The sequence below is a fragment of the Larimichthys crocea genome, chromosome VII (assembly GCF_000972845.2).
Source record: "Larimichthys crocea isolate SSNF chromosome VII, L_crocea_2.0, whole genome shotgun sequence".
In the NCBI taxonomy this organism is placed as follows: Eukaryota; Metazoa; Chordata; class Actinopteri; family Sciaenidae; genus Larimichthys; species Larimichthys crocea.
The window spans coordinates 9,544,150-9,569,043 of record NC_040017.1 but is presented as its reverse complement, the minus strand read 5'-3'; the positions used below and the strand labels follow the sequence as shown (position 1 = coordinate 9,569,043).

General features: G+C 42.2%; 1 protein-coding gene across 2 annotated transcripts in view; it reads right to left on the bottom strand.

Moving 5' to 3' along the window:
• Positions 1 to 5,104: 5,104 nt before the first annotated feature.
• Positions 5,105 to 24,894, bottom strand: part of egfem1 (EGF-like and EMI domain containing 1) — a 55,066-nt gene continuing 35,276 nt past the window's right edge. The window contains exons 17-38 of one of the 2 annotated variants that reach the window (XM_027279987.1): positions 24,508 to 24,642; positions 22,912 to 23,046; positions 21,720 to 21,845; positions 21,291 to 21,422; positions 21,014 to 21,142; positions 20,729 to 20,860; positions 20,241 to 20,369; positions 16,070 to 16,198; positions 15,190 to 15,318; positions 14,497 to 14,625; positions 14,227 to 14,355; positions 13,730 to 13,858; positions 13,500 to 13,628; positions 11,552 to 11,683; positions 11,147 to 11,275; positions 10,773 to 10,901; positions 9,673 to 9,801; positions 9,169 to 9,297; positions 8,885 to 9,013; positions 7,803 to 7,931; positions 7,510 to 7,638; positions 5,105 to 7,102 (exon numbers count right to left, since the gene is read on the bottom strand). In XM_027279987.1, coding sequence (XP_027135788.1) covers positions 7,023 to 7,102; positions 7,510 to 7,638; positions 7,803 to 7,931; positions 8,885 to 9,013; positions 9,169 to 9,297; positions 9,673 to 9,801; positions 10,773 to 10,901; positions 11,147 to 11,275; positions 11,552 to 11,683; positions 13,500 to 13,628; positions 13,730 to 13,858; positions 14,227 to 14,355; positions 14,497 to 14,625; positions 15,190 to 15,318; positions 16,070 to 16,198; positions 20,241 to 20,369; positions 20,729 to 20,860; positions 21,014 to 21,142; positions 21,291 to 21,422; positions 21,720 to 21,845; positions 22,912 to 23,046; positions 24,508 to 24,642 — 2,807 coding nt within the window. In that variant the 3' untranslated portion in view covers positions 5,105 to 7,022. The remainder of the gene's footprint in view (positions 7,103 to 7,509; positions 7,639 to 7,802; positions 7,932 to 8,884; positions 9,014 to 9,168; positions 9,298 to 9,672; positions 9,802 to 10,772; positions 10,902 to 11,146; positions 11,276 to 11,551; positions 11,684 to 13,499; positions 13,629 to 13,729; positions 13,859 to 14,226; positions 14,356 to 14,496; positions 14,626 to 15,189; positions 15,319 to 16,069; positions 16,199 to 20,240; positions 20,370 to 20,728; positions 20,861 to 21,013; positions 21,143 to 21,290; positions 21,423 to 21,719; positions 21,846 to 22,911; positions 23,047 to 24,507; positions 24,643 to 24,894) is intronic. The other variant, XM_027279989.1, reaches the window with a different exon arrangement.

Here is a 24,894-nt window from a genome sequence, read left to right as displayed (position 1 = left end):
TTGTGGGGCATGATGGATGAGTTGGGTAGATGTGATGACCTGGCTCATCGCTCAAACGCTCAATAAGAGTCCCATCCTGCAGCAGGCCTCCCCATCCGGCACCCCCCTCTGTCACTGCTGCCAGCCAACGTGGGCGGACATTGTGGCTGGGAGGGTTGGAGGTTCAGCAGCTCCATTGTCCGGAGAGTAGCTCGGGTGGGGGGTTGGAGAATTGGGCATGACAGTGAAGATGGCTGGCGCTGACACTCCACATTTACAGTGCTCTTGGCACCCTAATGGATGGGGTGTTTTCTTAGGGCCTGTCGTCAGCCCTCAGGGCTCCATGGGGCGTCCAGCTTTGATGAGGTCATGGGGGGTCACACAGTGTTGATGAGGTCAGCACGGGTCGTCCAGCTTTGATGAGGTCAGCTGCTGTGATGGTAGTGATGGTGCAGGCCAGAACCATAATGGAGTGGAAGTGATAATGGTCCTGAGTGTGAGTTTTGCCACCTGTACTATTGGGGACTACTTTAAGCCAAGACGATTATGTGAGCTTGCCAGTAGTCACGCCACAACTAATCCAGTACAGTACAGTACAGTACAGTAAGTACTTAAAGGTCCAGTGTGAAAAATGTATTTGCAGGAATGGAATACAATATTCATTAGCACGTTTTCATTAGTGTATAATAATCTGAACATCAGAATCATTGTGTCTTAAAATGAGCCCTATATATCTACAGTGAGAGCAGGTCCTCTTTCATTGAGTCTGCCATGTTGAGCTGCCATTTTTGTACAGTCGCCCAGAACACACAAACCAAACACTGATATAGATATTTTGTTTTTTATGTGAATTTCAGAGCCAAACTTTTTTTTACATGCTTGGATAAGAGGGTGAGACGTGGGAGAGTATTCATTTGGTTGCAATTTGCAGCTTTACCACTAGGTGCCACTAAATCCTACACACTGGACATTTAAACCTGAACTGAATGCTTTTTATGGCCACTTGAGGACACAACACTGACATATGATCACCTTTTAAGCTGATATGGTGAATTTAGCAAACGGTTATCTATTTAAAAGTCCAGCGGATATGGAAAGACAACCTTAATTTATTATTTGTTGTCCCATTTTTATATGTCTGGCATTTTTGGGCTCTAACTTCTCATAGAAAACTGTTTTAGCTGCTAAATGCTCACCACTCATTGACTTTGTCTTTCTGCCTTTTGGAGCTGAGCAGGTAGCGTGCAGTCAGTTTTTAGAGCTGACCACTGCGGCTGAACCCAACGCCGTAAGAGTGCACCAGAACAGTAAAGTTGCAGGCCGCAAAAGCAAAACAATGACCTGAAAGACACTATAAAACTCTATAGAGAGGAAGTGCAGAGCCTGGTGTATATTCTTTGTGGTTTTGTTACTATAAGCCGCCCCTTTCACATTGCACATAGTCAGTTTATCCATTTGCAGTTATGAAAACTATTGCTATCGTAGCTTTGACTACTACTATTGTTGTAGAGTATATCATATTGATGTTACGTGCGCTACTGAGATGCCAGATGTTACATAAACAGGAACAGTGTTTCAATATAGAAGATTTATTTATTTTTTTTTCATTTTAAAAGAGGATGACCCAAGCAAACTTTTTTTTTTCATTCTCCTGCAGGTGCAATTAAACCGTCTTGAAGCAATTGTTCAACCAAGCTTTTAACAAACAAGAATTATACCTTGACTACATCTGGCAAGAGGATTTTGCCACCACCCCTCTGTGACCACGCCCCCACTGCTATTCAAATTGCCCATGTAATTACATCACCTACATAAAGAACTTCCCCCAGACAAAAGTCTAAAGGCACTGCCTCTTGAAAGAACACCAAAATATTATGAATAGACAGCAGTGTGTATAATGTCATTGTGTGTGGGCACTAGAGTGGAGTGAGGAGGGCAACCGGGTGTAACATTTAGCTGTTGTGCGTGCACTGGTTTCAACAGTGTTGATTAGCACATGCCAATGTCACCCATGTATCCTCTCACACTTAATCAACACGTTGGGACGAGTTATTGCCGTCATTAACCCACAGCTTCTCATAAAGGGCTCAGTGTGTATTGAAGTGTGGCTGGCAAAGCTCTGCGTGAGTGTGTGTGTGTGTGTGTGTGTGTGTGAGTGTGTGTTTAAAGAGCTAAGGAAGTCAGACAGAAGAGTGTGCATTAGTCAATGCAATCTGTTTTAGTTAAATGCGAAGTATGTGTGTGTGTGTGTGTCAAAGGGGGCTGGATCTCCAAGCTGCTGTGTCCCTACAGTGTGTGTCTGTGGACGGGTGGGCACACTGTGGGCAACGCTTCGTGGGGCTTGGAGCCACTCAGCTAATGGGGCAGCTGGCACAGCCTCAGAATCCATCAGGCCTCATTACAGCTCCTGTTCAGACACCGTCCTCTTTTTCTTTCCTTCCCTCCTTCTTTCCTTCCCTCACCCTAAACCCTCCCTTCCTATCCTCTCTGCCACCCGTTCACGCAGCCAACCCTGTGTGGCATGTAACTGCCCCGCTCCCCTCGCTGGAACATACATCACACCCCCAGAGAAAGAGGCCATCACAGCTGGCAGCTCTCACACTGATTGACTTGGCACCCGTTCTGACTCAGACGCCAGGGGAAACATTTTCGGAGAGGGAGGCATGGATGGGTGTGGGAGTGCAGCCTTCAAGGAGGCATGGGGGGGGCGGGGGTGAGGTAGTTGGTATGGAGTGGTGCTTGCTAACAGTTGGCACAAATAGGTAAGTGTGTTTGGGTGGGGAGAGTCCACAAATCATCACATCAAGTTTTTGTTGTGTTTACAATAATGGGCAGCACCTCCTCTGTCTGTATCCACCCATGAGTGTGCGTGTGCAGAGCAAATGATTGCAGGCCAGTCTCCTTTCTGCTTCTGCCACTTCTTCTTCTCTGCTTATCTTCTTGTCTCCCCCCTCCCTCTTAGAAAGCAGCAGAGCTTAAGGTTGTGGTTTCATTACACTGTTTGTTTTTCTCCCTGGAGGCTACGGGTCATTAGTGTTATTGATGGACACTCAGCACAGTCCCGAGGAACACACTAGGACAGAGCGGAGCAGTCGTGCACATGGTTTTAATATGACGAGTCTAATCAGGGCAGGCGTGGTGGCAGAACCACTTGGAGCCTGCTGTTGAAATCATCTCATTCTTTGCTCATGGAGTAGATTAGAAAGTAGCTCATCAAGGCCTTCAGCTCCATGTGTGAAGGAGCGGGTACAGCAGGTTAGGACTTTGGCACTGCTGGAGGAATTGAAATGTAAAATGCTTCAGTATGGTAAAAAAAAAACAAAAAAAACTTTATTAGGTTAACTATAATATACCATGCAATGTGTAATCACTTCAATCAAGGGTATGTTCAGTGGCTCTGTGCTTTTTCCATATTGAGCGCCATCCAGTGGTGGATATATATAACTACACCTACCCACATCTAGATTAATTTCAATATTCAAGCTATTAAACACTAAACAAACAAACAAAAAACTATATATATATATATATATATATATATATAATATATTTATATTTATATGCATACGCTTACATGTTGCGAGACAATTTCTGCTGAAGTACTCAAAATGCTGACAGATCTAAACCAAAGATGACTTCTTTACACCACACAGATTCCAGAGTGTGGGAGAGTTCCTTGATACGCATCTTTTTGCAGCCTCGACATTTAACATTTATTTTTCCAGGCAACAACCGAACAAATGGTGCAGGATGTGTTGAAATGATTTTCCCCCCCTCATTCCTTTATCTGAGCCGACAGCTTTGTCAGCTGTAGTTCAAAACAGCACGGCCTTCTGGGAGATCTGGTTCAACGCAGAGGGGCAGAAATTATCTCTGGGACGTAGAGCTATGGCAGTAAAGTGATAGAATCTCTTTTAGCAAAGAGTGCCGTATGCTTAATTACAGCGAAAAAGTACCCATGATGCAATCTTACCTTTTACGGGCTATTTCATCGCCGGTTTCCTGCACTCTTCCCTCTCCTTCAGTCCTGATAAGCCAGCATGCGTACAACAGAAGGCCATTTCTTTCCTCCTGGAGACTTTTTAGCACAAAGAGCATCTTTGTTCATGTACTTGTACTAAACCAAAAATGGCTTTTCAAGGCGCTGAGATCATTTTAAGGCAAACCAAAATGTTCTGAGCTCCTTTTCCTGAGCATCCTGAATCCAAAAAGAAAACCCTGCTACATACTGGCAGCAGTATGGTAATCATACAGGTCTGGCTTACACAGAAGCAGCTCTTGATTTTACCAGTTGGTTCTTCTAGCGTGCCAGCTCTTCATTTGTGGCACTGCTGTCTGGTGTCGCACACAGCTCTGTGTGTGGAGGGCTGAATCCAGCGGTGCAGTGGCCACCCAGAGCTTTGTGGATGGATGGCCTCTCTGGGCCTGTTTGACTGGAAACAGGTGTGTGTCATCCGAAGATGAAGGCCTGGCCGATAAACATTATTGGAGAACATCTGCTGCTTGTCACAACACGGGGCGAACTGGAGCGGCCCCACATCCATCAGCCACACCGGAGAATAGGTGTGGGGGGCTCCATCCTCCACTGGCGGGCCCGTTCACCCATCACTCACCCCGGGGATGCTGGATATGGGGTGCATGTTTGGTCCAGGCACCTGCCTGCCTCTGCCAGACCAGAGCCACCTTTGGCCGATAGAAGAGAAAATGCTCCAGCGCACTTGAAAAATGCCTCGGGGAGAGCACGCTCCCTCTCTCTGACACTGACACCCCCCCACGCACACAACTCACACCACCAATGTAACCTGCTCAGGTGCCTCTAAAACCCCCCACCCCCTTCAGACTACTGTCAGGGAGGCAGACGTGGCCTTAATGCTTGACCCTTCTCTGGCTGATGAGAGACGCCTGGTAGTAGCCTAACACAAAAACACACACTGACATATCCACACACACAGGATTCCATAGCTCTCTATGACAGCTGGAAGCTCTCTCCCCCTTTTTTCTACCTCCATACCTTACAGCACCCACCGAGGTATCGCAGAAATCAATACCATGCAACACTGCATTCAGAGCACGCAGTTCAGAAACAGAAGGTTAAAAGCAGGTGTCCACAGATGTGTTTGGTTGTTATTTATTTGCTTCGTGGCTCTTTTTCTCACATCATGTGTGGTTGCATTAGTCAAAAACACAACCGCACGAAATGAAAAGACAGCGGGAGAGATGACAGTAAAAACTGAGTTTATCAATTTTATACAAACAAAATGTCTCAATGTAGCACCACTGACATAGGAACGCCAGGAAATGAGCACAGTAGGTTATGACTGATATAACTGGCACTGACCTGAGATATAATACAAATACAGTTTTAAGGAAAAAAACAAACAAAAAAACACCCTCATTTAAATCAAATGCACAGGTATGGTAAATAAAAGCAGTAGTGATATGGGACTTGTAATCTACTATTGTACAACCACAGAAATGTGTACAGGTGCTGCAGAAAAAAGTATTAACATCAATTTTTATCATTTTTTTCTACAAGCCTCTCAAACTCTGCATCAGCTGCTGACTCAATACACACAGATCTGAAAGAAGTGCAACGCGTGCAAGATTTGCCTGCAGTACTACACCACCAACACACTGAAAGAAAGCCCATGATCAATGTCAGTGAAAGGAGAGTGTTCTTAGCGCTGGTAAATGAAGCTCCTTCAGGTCATATTCAGATTCTACGAGCCATGTTGAAATAACTTAATGATAGACGATGTCTTTATAGACTTTTAATAGGTACGTGTATGGAAAATAAAATAAGTTAAAGTGATTATCAGGCCATTTTTATGATGATCTCTGAACCAACAAAACAATGATGTGAAATGCATTTTTAAGGAAAAAGTGTGAAATTAATTCATTTAATTAAAATGTTATCACCAAATTATATGAGCACACACACATGAAATATGTAAGTAATAAGATTTGTCATTTCAGCGTTTCGTTTTGATGAATTGATTTTGTCCCCCTCCACTCAGAAACGTGTTTTGGTCGTTCACCTTCGCTGTGCTGAAAGCTGTTTTCACATCCATTCGCTGACGATAAAGTTTCTCCGTGCTGGACCTAAATCTGAGTTTAAGACGTGTAAGTACAAGACATATTTTGGGACATCATAACTACTTTGAAAGCCAATCGAGGTCCAAGTGTGAAGTCAAAACTTGAAACATGCACACACCTTCCAGTGAAGAAGAAGACATCTTGTGTCTAGCAGTTTCAAAATGAAGCATCTTTGTTTACAGATTCTGGATTTCTGTAGGAAGATGCTGCTTTCCAGTTAACTAACTGTAATTTCTTTGGGAAAAAAAGCAGAGCATTCTTATTTATCTTAAAATATATCTGGATGTTTTTATTATCCTACAACATGTTTGGATCTGATTGGATCATATTTTCGTAGCTCTGCCTGCAGTTCTGTGGAACTCTGTGTTTTATTTTTCAAAATTAATTGTTTCTACATATTTCTAAATCTGTTTTAGTGACATTGGTCATTTTCACCAGAAATATGCTTAGAATTCTATCATGCTGACCATCATCTTTTTTTGTGGACACAGAAAAAAATAAATGATGGTAGTGGTTATAAAGGCCCTCCAGTGACTCTGATTCAGTCACATGTCTTGTCCAAATGCCCTTAAGAAAGAAACCGAACTCTTAACAGCTCATTATATGTCATACTGGAAAGCAAATTAACCGCTTTCAATCAGCAATATTCACAAATATGATGCAGGTATTCCTGTGTATTGCTAAAACGTCTGTGTAACCCTGGAAATTTCTGGGGTAGGTTTATAGTTTATGGTCCTTTGAGGGCCCCTCACATGCCAGGTCCACTGGGTGATTATCGCGAGCTCCAGGCTCAGTGATGGAGAGCCAGTTTTTGACAGCCGAGAACCAGTTTCAGAAAAACACAGCATTATTAACATCACCTTTACAGAGAGATGATCTGAGTAATGCCTCATGGAGCCAAACTCTGTGTTTGAACGTCCAGTCAGGAGTTTGCACCTCTGCTTGGGTTATGTGGTTTTGCTGCCCGCTCTTCTCTTTCTTTGGGACACAGAAAAGTTCAGCGGTCCCAGGGTTTGGTATAGCACCGCTGAAAAGAAAAAGAAGAAGAAAAAAAAAAAGCAACAAGACATCAGCACTATTTGAAAATCAAAAGCAAATGTTCAGGGTTTTTTGGAGGAGAAGTAACTGGTACGTAGTCTCCCGTGTGCTTGGCTTTGAGGAGGTAAAACGAAGACAGCCTCGAGCCCGGCTCCATGCTGGGTGCAGATTAAAATAACTGTCAGGAGACAGGAGCTGCTATTGAGGGAGACGGGGTGACACACGGAGTGATGGGGCTCAGCCTCTCTCACTTCATGACACAGTATTTCACTAAAGCTGGTTCAGTTTTACAGCCTGTGACCTTTTGTGTGTGTGTGTGTGAGTGTGTATTTAGCTTTAGCTAACCCTAATCATATGTGTGTGTGTGAGTGAGAGTGAGAGAAAGCTTAGGTTTACCTTCACTACAGGTGGGGCCCAGCCAGGTGAGTGGGCACAGGCATCGCCCACTCAGCCCATCACAGCGGGCCCTATGGGAACACTGGCATGGCAGGGAGCACCCAGGGCCGAACCGGTCTCCACCACACTCTGAGACAGAAAAGACAGAGTGGAAGTGATGGGGAGATTTGAAAAAGGTTCTTGGACAGAGGCGACGTTTTCTCAATTTTTGCTACTTAAAATTTAAACATCTATTTTTTTTTTTTATTCACATTAGTCCGGTTAATAAAAGTTCACCTCAAGGTGTCATCTACCTCTTTCACACCTCTGCCCTATTCTTCCTGAGGGACAGAGACACCGTCCACTCGATGGGTCACATGGGGCCTCACCAGCACAGTCACATGACTGTCCACAGCTCAATCCAAACCTGCCAGCCTCACACCCTGAAAAAATAAAACACAGATCATACATACATTCACTTGTATTATTATACTTGATACTGGCGGTTCAACGTGGTGGACTCCATAAAAGAGATATAAAAGGCTCATTGCAAGGTAACATCACAATATTATGGTTCTTATTTCCAGGTCATTATACATAAATATAAACAGGTTATGATTATTACATTACATTTCTGCCATATTCTGTAAATAGAGCCCTTAAATCTCACACACTGGACCTTTAAATGTAGATTTTAAGAGTGTGATGATGAGCAACTCCCAAATATTAACACCAGACCGACCGACCCCACATGCAACTGTGCACAATAACACATTTAAGCACAAAAATAAATAAACAAGCGGAAACAGAAGTGCATTTAGTGCTAGGAAAATGTTTTCTCACGCAGACACATACTCAGATAGAGTCAAGTCTGTCTCTGGAGTCTGTGGCTGCCTTACAGCTGCTCTGCAATGCTCAGTCATATCTCCTGCTGGGACTGAAGTGGCCATTTAGGCGCTCACACTGCGGCTGAGAGCCCCATGAACAGGCAGGAGGGCACAAGGATGTAACAGGAATGCATTAAGCAGCCGGGAAACACCTGTCTCTCATCAAATAACCAGGCCTGCTTGCCTGCCCACCTACCTACTTGCCTGTCTGTCTGCCTGCCAGAGCACATTCACACCAACTCATTTCTTTCTTTCTTTTTTTAGTTCTTATTCATGTGTGCTCATATCTGTTCAGGTCCTCTTGCAGCTGGGCACCCAGGTGGCTGTTTATTAATGTGCACAAACGTGTGACTTATCTCAAAAACTATAAAAATTCTTCAAAGATATGTATTCTCTTTGATTTTACATGTGATGATTTTTGACTCATCTTGCCCTTCCTGCAGCACGCTGTAAATGGTGACATCTACTTTTATGCATTTCAGTTGATAATTAACCTCAGATATACTCACGTCTTTGGCATTGTGGGCCATGGTAGCCTGGTGGACACACACATTGGCCTGTCACGTGATCACATGTCTGCCCCACTTTACAGTCACACGTATGGGCACAGTTCACTCCAAAGAACCCCGATGGACACCCTAAGAGACACACAAAACACTGGATTTAGGTTAAGGTTACTTATTTCATGATGGTGGTTACAAATGTTCAAGTCACAGACAGTCAGTGAGTCAGTCACTGCCTGATCAACTTATCACCAAGCTTCTTTTTGCATAATAAGTGAGTGTTTGCATACTGTGTTGACAGGAGTGGCCATAGTATCCAGCAGTGCAGCTGCAGGTGCCAGTAAAACGATCGCAGGTCCCATTGTTGAGGCATGGACAGTCTTGTGCACAATCGACACCATATTTTCCCTGTGAGCAGGCTGCACACACACACACACACACACACATGGAGTTGTACATTTTCAATTAAAAGTGTATTTAGGAAGAAAGTTTCAGCAGAAATGTTATTGAGATGCTGCCACAACGACAAACTCTATTATACTGTTGGGTCAGTAGTAATGATTGATGGCTTATAAAACAAAATATAAGTGAGTCTGGTGATTTTTAACATATGTCAGTTGGAGTGGATTGTCTGATGGATGTACTGTAGGAGGTAAACTGCTCCAAATTTAATGAGTTTTTCGCTTTGGGTTTTTCTCGTTTCTTTATTATTTCTGATCTCCCATTAACAGATTACTGACTTTGTTACATTCATAATAACTTTTTTGTTGCCTCTACTGCCTTTGAAGTTGTACCTGTATCACAGCGGGGTCCAGCCCAGCCCAGTCCACACTTGCATGACCCGTCGACAGGATCACACAAACCCCCGTTCTGACAGCCGCATGTGTTTCTGCACTGCAGGCCGTAGCGCCCCCTAGGACATGCTGGAGAAACATTCAGAGAATATCAGGACGAAGAAGTTCTTCAATACTAAACACAGACAAAAGACAGTGCACAGCGTGTGCTCTATCTGTCTCTTTCACACACACACACACAAGATTGCACTAACCACATTCATGTTTATTTAAGCAACAGTTCATTAAAGAGATGGCAAAGTAGTCTAATTTGGCACTGATATAAAAGAATAATCATCTTTCTCTGGGTAATTTAGATTGGAAAAACAATAAGCAAGCCGTCTTTGATTTCCCTGTTTATTTATTTGCTTCCTTGCCAAATCCAGCGACACGGAACACAGAGAACGAGCTACTTATAGGTTTCTGTAAACATTCAACAAGAGGAACTTAAGAGGTGATATGTCCAAGTACATGCAGGGGGCTAAAGTAGAGAACATTTAGCGCAGGCAGTGATGGAAATCCCCGCTTGCAATCCAGCTGAATTGCTGATAGAGGGAGAGATTAAGAAAACCCAACTCTGCCTCTGTTTCCTGGGGAAAACAGCCCTGTGATCATCAGAGGCCTCACACTGAGGAAATGGAGAATTTGTTACTTAAATATACAGAGAAAAATGTTGAAAAATACTCCCTAATTTCAGTGGTTGTTTCTCACTCTCCAGTTAGGCCTCGTATTTCTGAAGAACTCATTGGGCCAGTGGTTCCCACTGATGCATGCCAGCGTCAGTGGTGACTCTTTGTACACGAGAGATAAAAAGGCTCCATGTTTGATATCTGTGATACCGTTTTATTCAGATTAGAACAAGGAATTGCCTCTTTTCATGTAGTGGAGAATAATTTGTTTTTACAAAAAAAAATCAGACCAAATTTGTCAAAGACCAAACTGCATTTCTGTTTTTTACTTTTTAACTTATTTGCTAATACCTATCGTTAATAATTATTATAACTGCACATCATACTGCAAATACATTGCTTATATATCAGACTTTGATCAAATGAATGTACCTTGCTGGCAGGACTGTCCCATCCTACCAGGGGCACAGATACACTTCCCAGTTGCTGGGTGGCACTGTCCTCCTTCTCCACAGGAGCACAGCTTAGCACAGTCCTTCCCATAGTAGCCACTCAAACACCCTGAGGAAATAATCATGTCTTCATTCACACAAAAGTACAAACACAAATACAAAAAGTTATGAAGATAAATATCTTCATTTCATAGGCCTTGTGGGTCGCCTCAATCGTGGTTCACCAGAATTTTCCAATACAAGAATGATGCTGAAACGACCAACATCCCAGAAGCAGTAACTCCAAATCATGATAATAAAGGAGTGCAGAAAGACATTCTGGAGTATAAACAGGTGCAAGGTTTTCTGACTTACTTGAACTGCAGTCAGCTCCAATGAAGCCAGGAGGACAGTAGCAAGTCCCAGTCCTGAAATCACAGCGACCACCATTGATGCAGCTGCATCTGGACTTACAGTTTGGCCCAAAAGTCCCTGCTCGGCATCCTGGAGACAAACCATTGCAGAGAGAAGAGAAAGGAAAGAGAATTTTAAAAAAGGAGACGAAGGTCATGGAGGTTGTTTTACTTCCAGGATACAGTCAATCATAAGAAACACCTTAACATAATGATAGGAAAACAAAAATGCTGACTGGCTTTTATTTATGAATCTTTGACTTCAACAGAAAACTATCAATGTATCATACCGACACATTTCTCCAACCCTGTTAACCTAAAGGCATATTAGTGTCTTATAGCAGTCCAAAATCAACAGCACACTTACGTAGTTCACAGCGTGCTCCGTAGTAACCAGGTAAGCAGCTGCATTTCCCTGTCACGGGGTGGCACTGCTCTTGGTCTCCTGAACATTGGCACAGTTGGCTGCAGTTTTGCCCAAACATGCCAGCAGGACAGGCTAATATGAAACATCCAGAAACATATTACAGATATATAAAACAGTACAAGAACTCTGTCAGATTTAGAGGGAAGTGGGCATATGATTTGCAGGGAAAACCTTAGATGTGAAGTTCACTGGGACCTACACTACACTAAACATTAATTAAATGAAAAAATAATTATTGAGATTCCAAATTTAAATTAAAAAAAAAGTATATATATGGACTCAACATCTTTTTATAGCTAAGATACCAAGTTAACAGTTCTTCCACAACTACAGTAATGTAAGCTGTCATGCTAATATTAGTTTTTATTTTTAATTAAAATAACTTTATTACTGATCACTAATGTACATTTTCCACATAACTTTAAGTGTAGATGGTATGTTGGTGATATCAATTTTTGAAACTGACTTGCTTTCAATGAATGCAGGTGAGGAAATTACATAAAGTAAATAAAGGAAAAAAAGGTAAGTAAAATAGGTAGATATCAAAAGAGAGAAATACTGCAACATGTTTTGCTATAGCCCAAATATTGGATGTATTTGAGCCTATTAAGTACTGAGAAAGTTCAATTGCTATATGAAATCCTCTATGTTAGTTATCATTTTTAAGAATGTAAACCAATGCAGGTGATGAATACAGGTGTTATAATGCTAAATTGAACTTAATACATTTAAAATACAAATTTCAGATTTTGTCACACTAAAAATGAATGAATGGAAGCTTTTAAACATTCAAACAACTCTAACATGATGATCATTACACTGTAGAGCCAGCAAGCTAGTGTAGTCTGATGACATTAAGACAACAGATAGGGCCTCAAACACGCACACAGTCAGTAGTTTGTGGGAAAAAAGACAAACACCATTTCCTTTTCCTTCCTCAGAATATTCTGTGAGCATACTGGAATATTCACCATTGACTGGCAACAAAACCAAAACTCCCAACAACTTTCCCTCGTGCCCAAACCCAGTTGGTCGCAAAGGAACATTCTTTCACATACCCTTTCTGCATACATACGTATACGCTCATCACAATAATGAATGGAGTCTACAGACAATCAGTCATCACAAACAAGATAAATCTGTGAACCGAACATGTTTTTCGGGTGAGACCGCAGCACTCAGCTACTCAGTCAGGCAGCAGCAGGCAGCGTGGGGGACAGATAAGAAAGGAGTCCAGACTAAAGAGGCAATTACGGCGCTGTCATTATGCATGTCTGCCTTCCAAAGGCCCTTATCCGCCGCCGAGGAGACAAAAACAATGCCTTCTGTTTTACTTGGCAACTGGTGTGTAACATTTATCAGATGTCTGGGGAGTGTGTGAGGAGAGGAAGGGAGCTGAGGTGGTGAGAGGAGGGGTAGAAGGAGCAGTGAAGGGCTGAGTAGTGAAGCTGCTCGTATATAGTCCTAAAGAGTATGGTCTAAATAATGAAACATTAGCATAAAGTCCTGTGACAGTGAGGGTTTAGTGCCGGTGTAGAGTGCATTTCCTGGAATGGAATGAATGGTAATCTGTCCCTGGAGGATGGGGGGGAAAAAAAAAATTTAATCAGTATTAACAGAATGATTCTCGGTGATCACTTCACTCCCGTGATGCCTTTCCTTCCTGATGGGAGTGGTGTGTTTCGGGGGTGACTGTTTCTATCAACAAGCAGCATATGTCAGCCAAATGGTTTTAAATGCATGACAGTGATATTAACCATGTGCCAAGGCTTTCTGAATAACAAGTTATACATTAGGGACATCTACAGTAGTACAACCTTTAAATTACAAATCCTCACAAGGATCACAAGTTTTATTTCGCCAAGACACATTTTCTTTTAAATCTTACGTTTCTCACAGCCAGGTCCTGTGAGTCCAGCTGGGCACCCGCACCTCCCCGTCTCATGGTGACACGACACCCCGGCCTGGCACTGACACCGTTGGGCACAGGAAGCACCGTAGGACCCCGGAAGGCATGCTGGGAGTCAACAGACACATTATCACTTTACTCTCATGTTCAAAGCTCCTTTATTGTCAGTTTTATTCCGTTGCAATTTCCTAAGCCTTATACGCACTCACGTTTGTCACACCTGGCTCCCCTCCAGCCTGGCTCACACTCACAGTGGCCTGTCACATGGTGGCAACTCGCACTATGGACGCAGTCACAACTCTGCTCACAGCCCTCTCCAAAGAATCCCTTAGAACAGGCTTCAGACGAAACACACAAGCGTGCGAGTTCAGCCTACAACATTAGAGTCTGAGGACAAAATGTTTTTTAAAACGTTCCCTTTTTCTAATGCTTATTTATTCAAGGCTAATTGCACAAATTGTTTTGACACAGGATAAGTAAACCTTCACTTGTGCTTTGCTGCTACCACACATAAATGTTAGCAAATGCAGCACAGATGCATGGAGAAAGGCTAAACCTGTCTACATTTCGCAAAACACATCAGCAGGTAATAGAGGGAATGTGCTGGATGGCAGGTTGGATATAAATAAAGAAAGAGATCATACTAAAACTAAAAAAATATTGTATAGGTACTTGTCATGCTGTCATATGAAGTTTAAGAAGTCACCTGACTGACAGAGCTCTCCTGTCCAACCAGGCAGACACACACATCTTCCCTTGACTCTGTCACATCTCCCTCCATTCGTACAGCTGCAGGCCTGGGTGCAGTTCTCTCCGTAACGTCCTTCCTCACACTCTAGGAGAGAGGGAAAGGAAAACCTCAGATGGAAGTTACATTCAAAAGATGATCCATGTCATAAATAAAAAAGGGGTTTCCCCTAGACTCTGAAGTGTGAAGAACGGTACAGGTGAACAAAATGTTTGATGTTAGACTCACCTAACTCACAGGCAGCTCCTGTCCAGCCAGGCGGACAGGAGCACTGGCCGGTCTTGCTATCACAAGAGCCTCCGTTTTGACACAGACACTGGCCAGAACAGTGTTCCCCATACTGTCCTACAGGACAGGCTGAACTCACACACATAAAGCAGTACAGAACAGAGAGTTAATGACATGAATGGGTTGTAAGATAGTCATTATTAATCACTTATATTATCATGTGTTAGGGCACTTCACATATATCTGATATTTGTAATTTTATATGTTAGAAATTGAGGTGAAGGTATTTCTACTGATCTAAAACTTAAATAGTTTTTTTAAAGGACCACACCGGTGTGTTTAATTGAAGCTACAACTGTTTAAAAAACAGTTTCAGGCAGCCATTGTTATCCATTCATTTCTGCACAATATAGAAATACACTATCAGACTCTTGCTTAGATCGTGACAGATTTGTGAGAACTTTAACATACAACCTGCCAAAACAACACAAGACAAGCAAGTCTGATAAATGATATTTACTGGTACACCCACGATTCCACACACACAGCGGCATGGTTAGTAAAATGGATAGCTGTGGATGCAAAGTATAAGTAATTGCAGTAAATGAGCTAAAACATGTAAACCCACTGCTATTGTCTTTTAAGAAAATAGCTTTTCACATGGTTTGTCATGCTGAGTGATGAGCTACTCACGCAGTTGGCAGCTGACTCCGGTCCACCCGGCCGTGCAGCTGCATTGCCCGGTGACGTGGTCACACCTGGCTCCGTTCTGACACTCACAGGTCTGACTGCACTGCTCCCCATAATGACCCTCCGGGCATTCTACCCAAACCACACGCACACACACAAGTAGATACACACAAACACGATACTGTTATATACACACGTACACAAAACACATTCAGCGTTAACTTAAAATGCAACTGCAGCTATATCTGCACAGTATGAGACTAGAGGGCTAAAGGACATTTGGAGACATTATGGTTTTCAGCACACATATTGTAAACTTCTCCTTAATGATCAAAGTCTGAGATGACATTTGGAGTAAAGAGGAAAATGCGCTAATGACAGAGATGCATCATTAAGTCATGCTAGTGGCTTTCTGCTGACTCTGGCTCTGGTAGTTGGGACCACAAAATGGCTGTGGAAAGAGGAAAGTCTTGAATAAGACTGCAGAATGACAGACTAAGAACTTTAGTGGGCTTTTCACTGGATTCATTAAAACAACGGCATGAAATCCTCAAGAAACTTTAGCATGAGAACACTGATTGGTTCGTTCCTAAAAAGTCTTCCGAGTTATGTTCTGCCTCTCCTAACGTTGATCGCTATAAACACGTGGGTGCATTTATCCAGAATAGGCCTCAATTAAACCATGTATGCCAGAGGGCTCTCTTGTCCTCCTCCCACCCCTTTCACCACCCTTACCCATCCCTAAAAAAGTCATTGGCAGTGTCTCATTATAGAGATAATTGTTCACAAACACATCATATTTGTGTTTAAGGAGAGGATGTCGTGATGGGTTTGCAGTGAGGGCCTCCCTCACACCCCGTTTTAATGATGTGGCTTCCATTACCCAGAATGCAGTGTGGTCCTGCCCAGCCGGCGGTGCATAGGCAGGCTCCTGTGATGTGGTAGCAGCGGGCACCGTTCCTGCACTCGCACATCTGGCCACAGTCAAGACCGTAAAAGCCGTCCGGGCACACTGTGGGCCAAGATAAAACATCCGACTGGTTAGAACTGGCAGCTTCATAAAAAAAGGAGAGGAAAAGGTTTAGATGCCAACTTCTTGGTCTTTTTTTTTCTTCTTACTTCTTTCTCTTCTCTTTCCCATCTCTTACTCTCTTCTCCTCCTCCTACTTTCCCTCTCTGTCCTACCACCTACTGAAAATACCAATATCAAATTGCAGTACCACGCTGTGGCTGTTCATTTGCAGAGGGTCTGCGTTCGTTAAGTGAGCTCATGTCCCACATGTGTGGTGGATCTGGGCCACATCAAAGTCGATGGCGGCTCGGAGGCTGTTCCCTTTTTGGGGGTTTTAGGGGGGCACGGAGAGCTGGTAATTAGAGCACCTGCTGAGTCCACAGGCCCCATCAATACACGACAAAACAAAGCCAGGTTACTTTGCCCCTGCAACACACACACACACCTACAGTATCACTGCTGATGCAAGGAGGTGCCAGTGTAAGAGTCTGTTTCCCATTCTCAAGGAGAGCCTGAGAGATTGTTTAAGTGTGAGTAGAGTCAATTGACACTCAGAGAGTTTGGTAAACACAGTGCCTCCCATCCACAAGAACGTCGCCAGAGGCTGCGGGATGAATGAGCCTTTCCACTACTGGGATGTAAATATTGTCTGTAAGCATGACTTCACCAGAGTGGGAAAGAATGACAGTGTTTATTCACAAGCTATTTTTGATCGCTCAGTTTGTCACTGAACAGATCACATCCTAACCCATGCATGGTATGTATTTTGCAAAACAAAAAGTTCTTCTATTCTGATCTTTATTTACAGTACCTCTGCTCTCGTGCTGCCGAAGTTTGACTGATTGACAGCCGTTTTCAGGCGTTTTCTCTCTTCGAGTACCCTCTTCTGTTTTCTGTTTCAGTAATATGTGAGAAAATCCAAGTCTGGTGAGGGTTTGGGCCGAGTCTGCCCCAATTATCACGGCAGCCAGCAGCTCATTTCATTTATATACTACCTCCTCTATCTATAAGAAATGCAGTGGACCATGTTACCGAAGGAAGCCGCAAATTGGGAGGGCAACAGAAATGTGTAACTTGGTGGTTTTATGTATTCTAAATGCCACAGTACTCAGGGTGTTTCCCTACAGTTTATGCATCATACCCTCCTTCTCCTGCTCCAAATGATGATGCTGTCAACTCCTCCTCCTTCTACCTCAAGGCCTCAAATTGGGAAAAGTATCCTTCCTGCTCAGCAGTTTCTGGCATGGTCATCACTGTGTTCCCACGCTGACAGCATGACGTCTTTGCCTGCCTCTGTAGTGGTTAGGCTGCGATGTTATTAAAACCAGCGCACTGACGATGACTGCTGTCATTTTAACCTAGATGTGCATTAGGTCTGTGGTAGTGCGCTCGCAAAAATCATTGGTTTATTGTCTGTTGTTTATTATTATTATGATAGAAATTGCTGACACCATGGCAACATCTTTCTGTCCGGCTGCAAAATGTTTCAGGAATGTTACCCCGATATATCATTTATTTTCCAATGAAAAATAGGCTCAATAGGCTGTTAAAAAATAAACATAAAACATCTCAGATGAGTGATGCTCTACTTTAATAAGGTCTTTATACCAGACACAGTAATCACCTCAACATGTTCAAACACTTTCCTTCCTTTTCAAATGCAGCAGACACAGCTGACCGCAGCACACACACACACACTCTATATTAAATCTTCAGGGGATAAACGGACACTTCTGAACACAAAGTTTATTATTTGTTTATGCCAGCAGGGGGCGACTGGTTTCCATATTAACCACAGAGCAGCAATCTGTCATCTCATATTAGCAGAGTGTCTGCCAGGGTTTGTAAGTGAAGAATCTTCCCTCTGTGTCTTTGTTTATAGGTAGGAACAGAGGATTCAGTCCACCACACACACACACAGACACAGACACACTGTGCCATCGCTGAAAGACTCCATCTCTAGACTAAATGAGCTCTTTAAGACAGGAGGATTATTTCCAGATCCCTGGTTGTGTAAGAGCCACTGCTATGAGCCCATAAAGCAGGTCCAGGGACCACACAGCCGGGGAGAGCAGACCACAGAAATAGAGCGGATAGAGAGAACACAGAATAGAACTTCCTGGTGCTATTCAGGGTCTATACACTGAAAGAGGTCAACACAACAACAACAAAACAACCCAGTTTCTTCGACAATAACGCGGATGTTCGATGCCAGTTGAACCAGAGTTCTTTTTACTGCGACCAAACGAACTATTTTGATGCAAACATCAAAGCTGCAGAGTAGAAATGGAGCATGATCCGTGCTAATTGAAGAAGTGGTCTAGTGTGCAGGACCAATGTCAGCACAATAGCTTGTTTCCTCTGACAAAACTTGAGTGAAATGTTTAGTATCAACCTCAGTGCCGAAAGAACGCTCAATGAAACTATGCATTTGCCATAGAAACAAGCTTTCCGATTGTTGTAGAAAGCAGTTATTTCCACGAATAACAGTATGAAAGCCAGCGTGCAGACGAAAATCACCCACGCAGAATCAAACACTCAGAAGGAAAGTCATCTCTTTCCATTTTAATTCTGTGAAACAGATGAACGAGAGAGATCTGGTCCTTCTCACAGCCCAGGCCTCTTCCTGACTTCTCCTGAAAGAAGAGGCCCAGCAGAAGACTAAGAAACTAGACACCTCTGTTTGAGGAGAAAAGGCCTTCAGAAAACAGAATCTGGTCAGACCGATAGCCTTATTTCCACAGCAACGTCCAATCAGAGTGACGTCTGCATCTGAGGCCATTAGACTGTTATGACTGGGGATGTGAAGCTCTGTTCTAGTGTGACACGGCCATGATTTACGATGCCCCCGTGTGCTACGGAGGTGGTATGAATTTCTGGGCCTGGTAGTACACTTACACTAAATCTTGCACTTTGTAATAACAGGAGGCCACTTCAAGTCAAGAGACTATAATCAAGAACAAATCTATTACGTTGTTAAGACTCTTGGACTGCTGGTATGTCTTTCAGTTCAGTAAAAAAAAATATCCCAATGATGAGAAGAATATTAGTTACATGAAGGGTTTGCTATGACAGGATGCTTGACTCTGAAATACAGTCCATCTATCCTGGAATGACTAATACAAATTATATTCTGGGATCTGTGTGGTTTTAAAGTGGTTTTGCTTATGACTTTACATGGACAATCTGATGATTCATTGAATCTGCGTGAGGATTCACAGAAACTGTGGAGCACACGAGAAATTCAAAAGAATGTCCTGCAGCGCCCTCTAGTGTATTACAAGTTAAGAACAAGTAAAGTTACCTGTAACAGAGAGGAGCAGCCTTCAATGGGGATGAGGTGAACCGAACGGGCGATTCCAGTTTGTACATTTAAATTCTGTCAACAATTTAGTTTTAGTATGAACAATTTTACATATTAACTATTTTTTTATTATCAATGAATCTGGTGATTATTTTCTAGAATAATAGGTTCATCAACTGGTCTGAGAAAAGTATTTAGTTTGTTCATTTTATCCAACAAGTTTACCAGCACATACGACAAAAAGCAGCAAGTTGTAAGAAATAAGAAGCAAATGTGTTATTTAAGTAGTAGTTACATGTGTGGGATAAAAAAAAGAGAGATAGGAGTATTGGTGAGAGATTATCTTGATTTACATGTGTCCTCAGCTTCAAAGTGACCCTTAAACAAATCCTTTAAGGGGATAATTTGCTGAAAAATGGATTTAAGCCACATAAAAAAGTCCTACCTAAAAAAATGTTTTAAGTTTAAGCTCCATTAAAAATATTTTTCACATGGCACAGCATTTTTCTTTACTATAGAAGTTCTGTATTCCTATGCATAAGCCCACCTGTATTATTGCATGAAAATATTCCTAATATAGTGTACACCTAAACAGATTTTCTGAGATGGCCATTTTCTATTTTCCTGCCGCTCCTGTCCACAGCACTGCATAGCTGCCAAAGTACCACATACAGTACAGACAAGTTTGTATAACTCACTTTTTTTCCTAAAGGATAGCAGAAACAAACAAAATCTTACTTTTTTCACAGTAAGTGCCAGCATATCCAGGTGAACATGTGCAGGCTCCGCTCACGTGGTCGCAGAGGGCTCCGTTCTGACACTGGCACTGCTGGGCACATCCCTGCCCGTAACTGCCATTCGCACACTCTAATAGTGAACATATGAAGGAGGCAGATCAAGAGTGAAACACAAACATACAATATCTTAAAAAACAAAAAACAAAAACTGTTTTCTGTTCAGGGAACACTGTCTTGTGATATGTCATGTTTGATACTAAATATTGAACTTCACTAGCTATAAACAAACAATTCAAAGTATTTAGTATATTTCAAGTCCCAGGGGAAATGTAAAAAAATTTTAATTACCAAAAAATAAGTGATGATGAAATACAATGCACAGGGAATTACTTTCAACATTGTAAATGAGCTCAAAAGATGTTATAAGTGACAATCACCCCTAGGTGGCAGCGTTTCCTAAAACATATCTTGTGAAAGCCTTTAACTTACTCTTTTCACACTGTTCTCCAGCGAAGCCGGCCTCGCACGCACACTGACCGGTGACTGGGTCACAGCCCAGAGAAATCTCTTTGCACTGGCATTTACTGAGACACCCCTGGCCCCAGTAACCAGATTCACATGCTGTGAGGGTCAGCAAACATCACGGTGAAAGTTAAACACTGTTTAGCTGCATTTATGTCATATTACTACGATATCAAAAGTTCTTAAAACTAAATGAAAAACTGAAATGTGGTACTGTATTATGATTTTTGTGAGGATAAGTACAGTTCTTACATGTCGAACAGTCATGGCCTGTTTTGCCAGGAGGGCAGACGCAGAGTCCAGTCTGTGGGTCACATGTAGCATCAGGATGACATGAGCAGCGCATTAAACACCCTCGTCCATGGAAACCTGGGGGACACTCTGTACAAAACATGACATTCATAGGATCATGCTTTATTAGTCACACGTCTTTGTTGAGACACATATTTCAATTAATGGTCAGAATATTCACAACAGAATTGCATTATAATGGTTTTGTGTCATGAATCTCAATTAGATTAAAACTCACTATTTTGGCAGAGGTTCCCCATGAAGCCTGGTTTACAGTCACACACACCAGTCTGTTTGTCGCAGGAGCCTCTGTTCTCACAGTTAGGACAAGGTGACTGGCACTTCAATCCCCAGAATCCATCAGGGCATTCTGGGGAGCATCAAGTATCTTTCAGATTATATGAGGAGTAAGCCACTTTCTCTATAAAGCCCCAAAGCCACTTATGCTTGAAATATTTGGGGGGGGACTGTGTTAGATGACAAGTTTGCTCTACAGCAAGTTTCTCACTGGTTTACTTTGGAGAAGAACCAAAGAACAAAAACATCCTGGTGGTTCAGTGGGCTACAGATAATGTCAATGAGTTCACATCATCATATTTTCCAGTCTACACATAATTAGGCTAAAATATCCTAAAACTACTACCAAAAAAACAACCAATAAAAATACCTTCGTGACACGAGACTCCAGTCTTTCCAGCAGGACAGATACACCGTCCAGTTATGGGATCACAAGGAGCTCCTCCACAGTCACAGGTCAGATGACAGTTCTCGCCATAGCGCCATGACTGGCAGGCTAGCAACACACAATAGATGAAAACATTGAAAAAGAGACACAGAGAGACACAATACAGGATTGTGCAACATTGAAAAAAATGGCTTTAAGCAGAATTACTCAATCATTTTCTGTTTATTTATTCAGCCTGCTCCAGTAGCCTCTGCGGTAGAAGTAAACCGCCCCTGTCGTGACCTGGCCTGCAACTTAAGCTAAGTACAATCCAAAAAATGTGAATAATTTTTTTTTTTACTTGGCTTTGACAAACCCAGCAAGCCAAGGCCTGGACTTAGTGTTAGTGCTGACATACTGTAACTCTGCTGTGTTGTCTTAGTCCACTCCTCGGAGACACACAAAGTCATGTTTTTACCAGAGGCTCCAAAACAATATTCAGTATCACTTGAGATCAAAACACAGAGGGTTGAACTTTCCATCAACCAGCAGAGTAAACAGCCAGAGGACACCCTGCTGTGGAGGAACACTCTTATTTTCGGCTGTACAGTTTGTACTAGCAGGAACACCTGCACTGACCAGGTGAATTCAAGAGGAAGCCTTATTAATTTCACCAACTAAATCCACTCCATCCATCAAATCTAGCAGAGAAAGAATAGAAAAGGATAGAATAAAGAAAGATTTATAGGTGAACTGAATGAGGTTGCGACAAAGGCGGAGAAATTCAGAAGGTCATCTATAATCATTTGTGTTGACATAGTTTATTGAAAAAGGGCACACATTCGCTCAGGCATAAAGCATGCATACACCAACCACACATCATGTAGACACATGTGTCAGTATGTAAGCCCACGCACTTCTCATGTCCACACACATGCTTATGATAAGTGTATCAACAATGATCATTTACTATAAGGGTTATGACCACACGAGTGCGCTGTGGAGTCAAGTTTTAATGGGGTAATATAATACACCAACAGATCTGTTTTTTAGAATATTCGAAAGACAAAAAAATTATCGTGTGATGTTTGAAAGACAAAATCTACATGTCTAAGCTGCTTACAGGTAGATTTCTTTTTAGACGTACCCTACAACACATGTAAAGTTTGATGCAAAATGTATTGTATTGTCTCACCCAGCTGACATTTATCTCCATGAAGGCCTGCAGGACATCGCTGGCTGCACTCTCCAGTCCTGGGGTCACACGACCCTCCACCTGGACAGTCACATGGCTGTTCACAGCCTGCACCAAAGAAGCCGGGCTCACATTCTACAATGGGACGTATACACATACACAACAAGATTAACAAACAATGTGAAAACCCATTTTCAAACATTTTGTGAAGCTATGTACATCATCCAAGCAGAACAAAAATAAATAAATAACCACTCCCAAACCAGCATTAGTCAAAAATGAAGGAAATAACATAGATGAAGAGAAAACAAGAAAAAGAGGAGAGATAGTCATCACTATTAAGAAGTTTGCCATCAGTTCACATATTTTTCTTAAAAACAAAATCTCAATGAAAATGTTGTTGTTAACATTAACAAGGAAAATGTTAAGCAAGATCACTTGTAAACTAATCTGGATGCTATCGTCATTTGCAACACAACCTGACCTTCCTACCTGGAAGCGATGTGAATAAGCGAACATCATAATGGAAATGTCCTAACCTGCTCAGTGCCCTGGTTCTATTTTTGGGAAGTTTCACAGTCTTGTCCAACCTCCAGGCATCATGGACACACGGGAGAAGTGAGAAGTTTAACTTCAGGGCTTTATAGAGTGTGTGTGTTTTTTCTTTTTTTTAGAAACCATGTTTTGAGAAGAGGTCTTATACAATCCATCCACCCTTTTATAGGAATAGCATCAAAGAGGACACAGTATGGAGGGAACTCAGGGAACTGTCGTGAGTTAAAAGTTTGTCCTCCAACTATATAGAAACAAGGCTGACAAAAGGTTGCTGCCGCAATGTTGCCTTTTATTAACTGAAGAAGTAACCAGCCTCAGCTTGTGATCATTGGCTTGAAAGGTAAAGTTTCACAAGACTGGATTAGCCTACATATTCATATGACTATATTTTAACACAGAAATAAAATGGTTTGATTGGTTGGATTTTGGTTGACTTGTGCTGTTTGCATCCTTTTTTCTCTAAAAATTAGAGAGTAGGAGATCATCAGATGGAAACACATACAGTACACAGACAGGCCCTGGAGAGACAGTCAGACATCATCATGATATTATCAAAATGTAAAAAAACAGCTGCTGGCTGCTTTATTTTCCATTTAACTACTATAAGTTGCATTGTAATGTAGCTTTTCATTTTCTAATGAGGTGCAGGACTCTTCATAATAAATTAGAACAATTGCATACATGCCCTATATGCTCATCTGATTTTTTAAAGACAGAAAAAAAAGCCTGAGCAACAAACCAAGTTGGTTAGGAGTCCATCAAACATAATTCTGGCCTTTCACTCAGCAACTGTCCTGACATCACTGCAGCTATAGTCCTATTACAGCACCAGGAAATACCCTTGGATCTTTATGAAGCTGTAAAATGGCCAATACAGTCATATATGCACTAAATCAATTTGTTGCTGAGAAGAGCAAGTTTAGTAGTTGACCTGAAAATGTTCGCTGTGAGGATAAAAACATAAGTGAACACAAATTGCAACCATTTTATTCCTTGCATGCTGAAGCTGTCTTGAATAAATGAGTTGGTGAGTGCTTATACCTTTCTCACACTGTGGGCCGTGGTATGCGGCCTTACAGAAACAGCTCCCTGTTTTGGGGTCACAGCCAGTGGAATGTTCTTCAACACAGTCACATTTCTTGGAACAGCCTGCGCCGTGCGTCCACCTGGGACAAGCTGGGGGCCGGACGAGATCAGTTTTAAAAACAGACCAAAAGCACGAGTTAGGTTGATGTACGACATTCTCATGTTTGTATGATGTTGTATGAAAAAATATACACATACAATATGAATAACACTTGGAGTACAGCAAGCTGCATAACTTCAGATAAGGTTTTATTTGGTAATGCAAAGACAACAAATTCTTTTAGCAATCTTTTGGTTGTTTATGCTTAATTGAGACAAAACTGCTGAAATGAAACCTTCTCT